General features: G+C 36.4%; 1 protein-coding gene across 1 annotated transcript in view; it reads left to right on the forward strand.

Moving 5' to 3' along the window:
* Positions 1–3,568, forward strand: part of LOC137622532 (uncharacterized) — a 13,013-nt gene extending 9,445 nt beyond the window's left edge. Inside the window, exons 4-7 of the mRNA XM_068353137.1 lie at positions 262–344; positions 1,257–1,457; positions 1,596–1,744; positions 2,873–3,568. Coding sequence (XP_068209238.1) covers positions 262–344; positions 1,257–1,457; positions 1,596–1,697 — 386 coding nt within the window. The 3' untranslated portion in view covers positions 1,698–1,744; positions 2,873–3,568. The remainder of the gene's footprint in view (positions 1–261; positions 345–1,256; positions 1,458–1,595; positions 1,745–2,872) is intronic.
* The last annotated feature ends 6,432 nt before the right edge of the window (positions 3,569–10,000 follow it).

Here is a 10,000-nt window from a genome sequence, read left to right on the forward strand (position 1 = left end):
TGCTATCTTGATCATATTTTGTCAGAATGGCAGTAATTTCTTCAGGAAAACTACTATCTTCATCATATCTTGTCAGAATGGCAGTAATTTCTTGAGCAAAATTACTATCTTGATCATCTCTTGCCATAATGGAAAAAAAATCATATTGAGCTTGTTCTTCAAGCAAAAGCCTTCTCTTGAAAGTAGTTTTATTATGAATTTAGTATTTTGATGATTTTTTTCTTTATTAAGAAACGTAAAATTAAAACTTTTCTTTTTCAGTGATATCTGCCGGAGTCATCCTTGGCATTGTATCCATCGTGACGGCTATTGGAAGTGTCATGTTACTCTGGGGTGTCAAAAAGGTGAGAGAGAGAGAGAGAGAGAGAGAGAGAGAGAGAGAGAGAGAGAGAGAGAGAGAGAGAGAGAGAGAGAGAGAGAGAGAATTCAGCCTCAGTATGCTGGCTTCAAGAGTTGCATATTTCTTCGGCGTTTTAGTTTTTTATCTTTGTATTTTTGTTCATTACTATCTATCGTTTACGAAAAAGAAAAATCTTACTTATTAAAATCTCCAGTTACAAGTTGTAGGTTGACCATGGCACCAGCCACCCGTTGAGATACTACCGCTACAAAGTTATTGGGTCCTTTGAATGGCTAGATAATACTACAATGGATCCCTCTGTGGTTACAGTTCATTACTCCTTTGCCTACACATACACAGAATAGTCTGGCCTATTATCTACACATTCTTCTCTTTCCTCGGATATTTGACAACTCTAAGATAACCGAAAAATTGTTGTTCCCTCAAGGGGTTAATTACTGTACTTTAATTGTTCATTGGCTACTTTCCACCTTGGTAAGAGTAGAAGAGAGACTGTTAGCAATGGTAAGCAGCTCTTCTAGGAGAAAGAACACTTTAAAAGCAAACTATTGTTCTCTCGTCTTGGATAATGCCATAGCCTCTGTAACGTGGTCTTCCACTGTCTTGGGTTAGAGTTCTCTTGCTTGATGGTACACTCGGGCACACTATTCTATTTTTACTTACTTCCTTTCCTCATTGGGCTATTTTTGCTGCTGTTGGAGCCCTTTGGCTTATAGTATCCGGCTTTTCTAAGTAGCTTAGATAATAATAATAATAATAATAATAATAATAATAATAATAATAATAATACACTGTTCTTCAGTTCCATTTTATTTCAATTTATTATTTTTTCCTGAATTTGCCCAATTTTCAGTGTACCTTAAAATCACCATCTTTCTTGTATTATTTCTTCCAGAAAGAGCCCGTTTTCGTCCTTGTGCATCTCGTGATCAAGGTTATATCCATAGTCCTTGGTGGAACCTTCACATTGTGCCTCATGCTGTACCTCTTCTTCACCTCTTACGCCTACTGGAATTACCTCATAGGAGTCATTGGTTTCCTGGGATTGTATCTAGAGGTGTATTTCTTCCTCTGCGTAAGAGTTTATTACAAACAGGTAAGAATGTCAAGATTAAACCCGTCTGTTGAACATATTTCATAATCCTGTGAAACTGAGTATTGTTAAGTGTAGTTCAAGATCTGACTGACATTCAAACCATAATATTCCACTAATTTGCAAAATCTTTTCTTTCAGTTGAAATTCCCCATCAGGTACGAAAGGACTGGATACTTCGGGAAAAACCCCTTGACAGCTAATGAGTTCATTGGTGGGGAAAAATTTCAGCCAGAAGTTTAAGGACGTTTTAAGCTCGCACTGTAATAACCCTAAGGCTTTACACTCAGGTTAGCTCCTACTGGCCTTTTACTGGACATCACACTATAATAACCCTAAGGCTTTACACTCGGCCAAGCTCCAACTGGCCTCTCATTGTACATTGCACAATAATAGCTGTAAGGCTTTACACTCGGCCTACCTCGTAACTGGCCTCTCATTGGACATCACACTATAATAGCCAGAGGGCTTTACACTCGGCCTAGCTCCAACTGGCCTTTCACTGGACATCACACTATAATAGCCCTAAGGTGTTACACTCGGCCTAGCTCCAACTGGCCTCTCATTGAACATCACACTATAATAGCCCTAAGACTTTACACTTGGCCTAGCTCTAACATACCTTTTACTGGACATTGCACTATAATAGCCCTAAGGCTTTACACTGGGCCTAGCTCCAACTGGCCTCTCATTAGACATTGCACAATAATAGCCCTAAGGCTTTTCACTCGGCCTAGCTCCAACATACCTTTCACTGGACATCGCACTATGATAGCCCAAAGGCTTTACGCTTAGTATAGCTCCAACTGGCCTTTCACTAGACATCGTACTGTAATAGCTCTAAGGCTTTACACTCGGTCTAAGCTCCAACTGGCCTTTCATTGGACTTCGCTCTATAACAGCCCTTAGGCTTTACACTCGGTCTAAGCCCAAATTGGTCTTTCATTGGACTCTATTTGTTCATCCATTACCTGAAGACTCACCAGGAGATCTGTCCTCAAGCGCTAGTCATCCACTATCAAGAGTCATCTGTCGATTAGTCTTGTTGCTGTTACTGTGAAGTGGCGTCAAAAAACTCAGATGATTTAGTAATGTTTTATATCATAACATAAAGTAAAACTTCTGAAGAGGGATAATCCATGTATTTTTTAACATCTTGGGCAGAGATCCTTTTGGATTATATTCTGTAGAATTTCTTTGCTTGTGGAATAAATTTAAAAATACAGTTCAGACTATGAATAACAAGCAAAAGCAGACAAAAATGTATAAAAACAAAATGGAAAAATAGCTACAAAATAAGCATGTTCACTAACGAAAAAATATTTTGAGTATTATATTCTTATCATTTAAAGATTAATATATATTTGAAACATCATTATTCCGTTTTTCATTTGACCAGATTCTTGTTCTTTCTACAGGGTTTAAAGGTTTCAAGGTCGCTCATGATTGGCAGAGGCAAGGGACACTGACATTGCCCTATCGAGCCGGACAATGCCATAGAGACTGATCATATATACATATGATCAATGCCCAAGCCCCTCTCCACTAAAGCTAGGACCAAGGAGGGCTAGGCAATGGCTTCTGGTGACTCAACAGATAAACCTATAAGCTCCCCCAAACACCCCCACCCTTAGCTCACTACTTTGATTTACTTGTTTGAGTTTTAAGCCTATTTCACCCCCCACCATGGTTATCTTTCGGATTTGATTGGATAAATGAGGATATGGGCTATATGAAATAAGCATTAGGGATAATCTTCTCACCAGCATTTAGCAAGTGTTCAATTTTTCTTAAAAGTTCATTTCTAAATGTTTTAGTACAGAAACTAGAAGACAAAGAGGCCCCACGTTCTGCAATATATGAGAAAACATTGAACATCTAAGCCAGCAAAAAAAAGATTCACAGCTAAACCTATCATGCGCTGAATATAAAAAAGTCCTATTAGTTTTTTATTTGTCCAGGTAATATAATCAAGATTTCTGCCTTATTGTTCTATCAATCTCTCTATGTATGTTCCAACGTTTACTGTACCATAAATAATGTAAAGAAACCTTGGTCAATAAATCAGTCTTCTGAAGAAGTATAAAAAAAACTAGTTAGGACTTAATCTTATATTTTCCATTTTCATTTTCCCTGTGGTTCTTTAGCAACCGAGCATCACATTTCCCTGTGATATATATATATATATATATATATATATATATATATATATATATATATATATATATATATATATATTATTATTACTATCCAAGCTACAACCCTAGTTGGAAAAGCAAGATTCTATAAGCCCAGGGGCCCCAATAGGGAAAAATAGCCCAGTGAGGAAAGGAAATAAGGAAATAAATAAATGAAGAGAACAAATTAACAATAAATCATTCTAAAAAAGGCAACAACGTCAAAACAGATATGTCATATACAAACTATTAACAACGTCAAAAACAAATATGTCATATATAAACTATAAAAAGACTCATGTCAGCCTGGTCAACAAAAAAGCATTTGCTCCAACTTTGAACTTTTGAAGTTCTACTGATTCAACTACCCGATTAGGAAGATCATTCCACAACTTGGTAACAGCTGGAATAAAACTTCTAGAGTACTGCGTAGTATTGAGCCTCAGGATGGAGAAGGCCTGGCTATTAGAATTAACTGCTTGCCTAGTATTACGAACAGGATAGAATTGTCCAGGAAGATCTGAATGTAAAGGATGGTCAGAGTTATGAAAAATCTTATGCAACATGCATAATGAACTAATTGAACGACGGTGCCAGAGATTAATATCTAGATCAGGAATAAGAAATTTAATAGACCGTAAGTTTCTGTCCAAGAAATTAAGATGAGAATCAGCAGCTGAAGACCAGACAGGAGAACAATACTCAAAACAAGGTAGAATGAAAGAATTAAAACACTTCTTCAGAATAGATTGATCACCGAAAATCTTAACCCTGGATAGGTACGGTCCTCGGACACCCCTTTAAGGGTATACTCGGACGCGAACGACCCCGACGCCAAAAAAAATTCTTGAAAAATCAGTTTTTGTAGTAACCTCCTTTTTTCTTTTGCCAAAAAAAACTTCAATGAATGCTTAAAACAACTGTAAAGATAAATATTACTCATCTGCAGAAAAACTATTTATTATAAATATTTTAAAAAATTAAGTAGAAAAAAAAAAAGACCTGACATAAAAATTCATAAAAAAAAAGTTTATACATATATACACAAATCCTTTTAGGAATTGATTCTTGAATGTTTAGGACACATCTTGATGTATTTTGGATGAAGTCAGACCCATGGAGGTGAAGATCTGAAATGAGAAAAAAAGGGTAACTTTTTTTGGCCAAAAAAAATTGTCCAAATTTCATGAATTTTTTTGGGTACCCAAATGAAATAGGAAGTGGCTAATTTTTTTAGGGAATAAACATATGTTATCCTAAAATAGAAATATGTAAAAAAATCTTCATTATTTTGTAAATTACATTTATATCAGGGGCCATATCTAAAGGTAATTTTTTGAGTACTTGGAAATTTCGTAAAAAAATACATATATTTAATATATAATATGATATTTATGCAGGTAAAAATATACCAAAATATCACAAATTCTATAGGGAACAAGAATATATATAGATAGGGCAGCTTACGCTTCGGATATGTCCACAAAATGGCCGCCAACCACACTGACTCAGACTCCCTAATCTGCCACTTGAAATGTAGGAAGGGTATGTCAATTTCAAGGTGTTATTTACTAATCTAATTATTATTGGATATGCATAAAAATTGTATGGTGGGTTGCTGGATAATTGTCGATTATTTTACGGCTATAAAATTAAAATTCTGACCCAAAAAATTTTTTTTGAAGGGAAATAAAATCGAAAAAAAAAATGTAAAACAATATTTTAGCTAAAAAAATTTGATGATATTCAATCAAAAAAAAAGTAAACAAAATTTTCCGACAAATAAACATCTAGAGGAATCATTACTCTGTGATAGTTCCTTAGTACGTAGTAATTTTGAAAGAATTGGGAAAAAACGAAAAAATGGCAATCACCGGAAAATCGAACACATACCTATATATACGCCATATCTGGCTAAAAAAAAGATAGGCATGGGTAGCCAGATCATCTAGAAACACTTTCCAACACTATAAAAATATAAGTTTTGCGACACTACTTGCCAATTCCTTACGGTAACATGACTAAGCAAAAAAGTGCAAAACAAATATAAAGGGGCACTCGTGGAAAAATGGCCATTCTAATATACGGCATTTCAGAAAAAAAAAATTTCAGCCACGTGCTAGGCAAACCATCAAGGCATATTTTCCGACAAATAAACATATAAATGAAATATTACTCTGTGATAGTTCCTTAGTACGTAGTAATTTTGAAAGAAATGGGAAAAAACGAAAAAATGGCAATCACAGGAAAATCGAACACATACTTATATATAGGCCATATCTGGCTAAAAAAAAATAGGCATGGGTAGCCAGATCATCTAGAAACACTTTCCAACACTATAAAAATATAAGTTTTGCGACACTACTTGCCAATTCCTTACGGTAACATGACTAAGCAAAAAAATGCAAAACAAATAAAAAGGGGCACTCGCAGAAAAATGCCCAACATTCTAATATACGGCATCTCAGATAAAAAAAAAAGACATGCACGTGTTAGCCCAACCATCAAGGCACACTTTCTAACACATAAACATGAAAAAAAAATCAATAATATACGGCAATTCCTTACTACGTAGTAAATTTTTACAAATATTGAAAAAAAAACAGAAATTGGCAACCGCAGTTAAATACCCAATATACCAATAACTACGTCGTATCTGACAAAAACAAAATCACGCATGGGTAGCCAGATCATCTAGACACACTTTCCAACATTAAAAAAGCAAAAGTTTTACGACACTATTTCGCAATATCTTACGGAAAAATGACTTGGCAAAAAAATGAAAAAAAATTAAAAAGGGACACTCGCGGTAAAATGCCCGACATTCTAATATACGACATCTCAGATAAAAAAAAAGACATGCATGTGTTAGCCCAACCATCAAGGCACACTTTCTAACACATAAACATGAAAAAAAAATGAATAATATACGGCAATTCCTTACTACGTAGTAATTTTTACAAATATTGAAAAAAAAAACAGAAATTGGTAACCGCAGTTAAATACCCAATATACCAATAACTACGTCGTATCTGACAAAAACAAAGTCATGCATGGGTAGCCAGATCATCTAGACACACTTTCCAACACTAAACAAGCAAAAGTTTTACGACACTATTTGGCAATATCTTACGGAAAAATGACTTGGCAAAAAAATGAAAAAAAATGAAAAAGGGGCACTCGCGGTAAAATGGTCCTCGTGGTGATGAACGACATTTTAACTAAAAAAAAAAACATGCACATGGTAGCCAAACAATCCACCAAGACTTTCCACATCTGATAACCTATACAAGTTGCACCATTCTACGACAATTTCATAATACGTAATAACTTTGATAATTATGCAAACTACCTCAGAAGGGTAAACTCGGACGCGAACGACCCCGACGCGTCTCAGAAATCGGGGAAGGAGTACAGCTACGGCAATGCACATCTGGACACTACTAGAGCGTGTAGGGGAGACACCTCCTGCAGGTCGATCACCCACAAATTCAGTCACAGGGGTGAGTCACGTGAGAAAAACCTGTTTTTTTTTGACGCTCGGGGTCGCAAACGACCCACCGTACCTATCCAGGGTTAAAAGACTTTCTCAAAAGGCCAATTTTTTGTGCAATTGAAGAAGACACAGACCTTAAATGTTTCTCAAAAGTAAATTTGCTGTCGAGAATCTCACCTAAAATTTTTAAAGTCATACAAATTTAAAGAAACATTATCAATACTGAGATCCGGATGTTGAGGAACCACCGTCCTTGACCTACTTACAATCATACTTTGAGTTTTTTTAGGATTCAACTTCATACCCCATAAATTGCACCATGCACTAATTTTAGCTAAATCTCTATTAAGGGATTCACCAACCCCAGATCTACATTCAGGGGATGTGTGTGTGTGTGCGCGTGCATTTGTGTATACAATTATAAGGGTATAAGAATACTATCACCGTTTGTCCTCTGTGTCATAGAAAGCATCTAAATCTAAAAGGACAGCTGCCACCTTACAGTGTTGATTTTTAACAAAATGCTAGGCCCACTGCTAATACCTGTGACAACTGCTACTTTGCAGTTGGACTATTTAGTCAAAGGATAGACCCACTGTCTATAATTGGGGTTGATGACTGAAAGGGCATGCAATTGTAAAAACCAGTTGCCAAAGTATTGATAATGCCCAATGCTATTAGTAATGTGGATGCGGCTAGGGCGTCCCCAGTAACCAACGCGCATCAGGATCCCCTACCTGCGTGATGAATGGACGAGGGGTACTGCAGGGTTCATGAATTCAGCCAAAGAAGCTAGTGACTGAATAGAAGATCAGAAAACATACTTGAAATGTGGGTATACTAAATGGAAGATTGAGTGAGATGGTGAATGTAATGGAGAGTCTAAGGATATATATCATGTGTATGCAGGGGATAAGATAGAAAAGGAAGGAAACTTGAGATAGGAAATGGGTATAATCTCTATTACAGTGGGTCACGAGAGGGAAGAAATGGAGTTGGGAATACTGGAAGGAAAAGTGGTAGAAGTAAAGAGAACAAATGATAGGCTTTTAAAGATTCCAATGATAACAAGGGATCAGATAGTAAAAATAATTTCAGCACATGCCCCTCGAATAGGTTGTGAAAAATAAGAAAAAAAATTGTTATATAGATAAAAGTTTGAAGTAGCTATTAGAACATTAAAAGAGAAGTTAATTATAGGCGTAGAAATGAATAGCATAGTGGGGAAGAAAAGGGATGGATTTGAGAAGGTACATGGAAGCCATGGGTTTGGAATTAGAGATGAAGATGGGGAGTAAATACTAGAGAAAGCTCAGAATTTATAATTGGCAAGTATGAACATCTGGTTTCAAAATTAGATAAGCAACTGACAACCTATGAAAGTGGAGGAGGGAAAAGCCAAATAGATTACATCCTGGTTAGAGGAGTTGGCAAAAACAATATGATGAACTGTAAAGTGAGATTGGGAGAAGCATATGTTAAACAACATAGACTGGTAGTGATGGATTTTAAAAGGAGAGGTAGAAAGCACAAGAAAGAGATCTAGAATTAAGGTTTTGGACTTTAAAGGAGAAAAGGATGAGGAATTTAGGAGGATTGTGAGAGACAATTGGAAAGGTTGAACTTAGAGAGTGGACAGGGTAACAGAGCGGAAAATATCTGGGTGTGTATGGAAGAAATATGTGTAGGGGAAACATGAATTAGTAGGAAAAATCAGCGAATATGCTGTGTTGAAAGGAGAAAAGTGGTGGTGGGACAGAAAGGTGCACAAGTCAGTTAAAAGAAAATTGAAGGAATTTAAGGACTGAAAAGTAAGGCATGCACAAGGTGCAGAGGAACGGTACAGGGAAGCGGAAAGATTCTAGGAGAAAAGTAGGTATAACTATCGTAAGAGCGGCAGGGCAAATGAATTAAAAGCTAAGGACAAGGGAAGGAGAAAAGGATATCTACAAGATTTCAATCTTGAGGAAAAGACAAAGATAGGATTTGGGGCAAATAGAGACCGAAATATATTGCATAGGGATGAAGACATTAAAAGTAGATGGAAAGAATATTTTGAACAATTATTGAATACTGAAAATGAGAGAGAGAGGAACAGGGAGAAGCACCCGGTTCATTAGAGATTCAAATTGAAATGGTCAAGATACTAGCTACAGACGGGGAAGAATAGATGCTTGATTTATAAAGAGCAATATGGGAAGAGGAAATAATGCCTAAAGACTGGGAGAGTCTAATGGTGTTCATATTTAAGCAGAAAGGTGATATCATGGATTGCGGAAACTACAGGGGAATTAAACTAACAGAGCACGGTTTGAAAGTTTATGAGATGCTACTAGATGAGACATTGAGAGAGTTTGCAAAAATTGGGAAATACAATGAAGCTTGAGAAACAGTATTGATTCATGAGAGGGAGAGGGACTGTGGATGCGATCTTTCTAGAAAGGCAGTTACAGGAAAAGAGGCTAGAAGGAAACCAGAAGCTCCTTTGTGCCTTTATATATCTAGAGAAGGCTTATGATAGAATACCAAGAGAAGTGATGTCTTGATGCTCGAGGAGGAGGAAAATCTTGGAGAAATTGGTTAGAATGATAGAGATGATGTACAAAAGAACACGGACAAAAGTAATAACAGCTGTTGAGAAAACAGAAAACTTTGAAGCTAGTGTTGGATTACACCAGGGGTCAGCATTAAGCCCGTTTTTATTTGTGGTGGTCATGAATGTGGGAAGTGAAAGGATCAGAAATGAAGAGTTGTGGGAGTTCCTATATATAGATGATTTGGTGATTACTGCTGAAAATGAGGAAGACCTACAGAGAAGGATTGTACAGTGGTAGGAATTGAAAGAGGAGCAGGGGCTTTAGAATAAATGCATA

This window comes from Palaemon carinicauda, chromosome 2 (assembly GCF_036898095.1).
Source record: "Palaemon carinicauda isolate YSFRI2023 chromosome 2, ASM3689809v2, whole genome shotgun sequence".
NCBI lineage: Eukaryota > Metazoa > Arthropoda > Malacostraca > Decapoda > Palaemonidae > Palaemon > Palaemon carinicauda.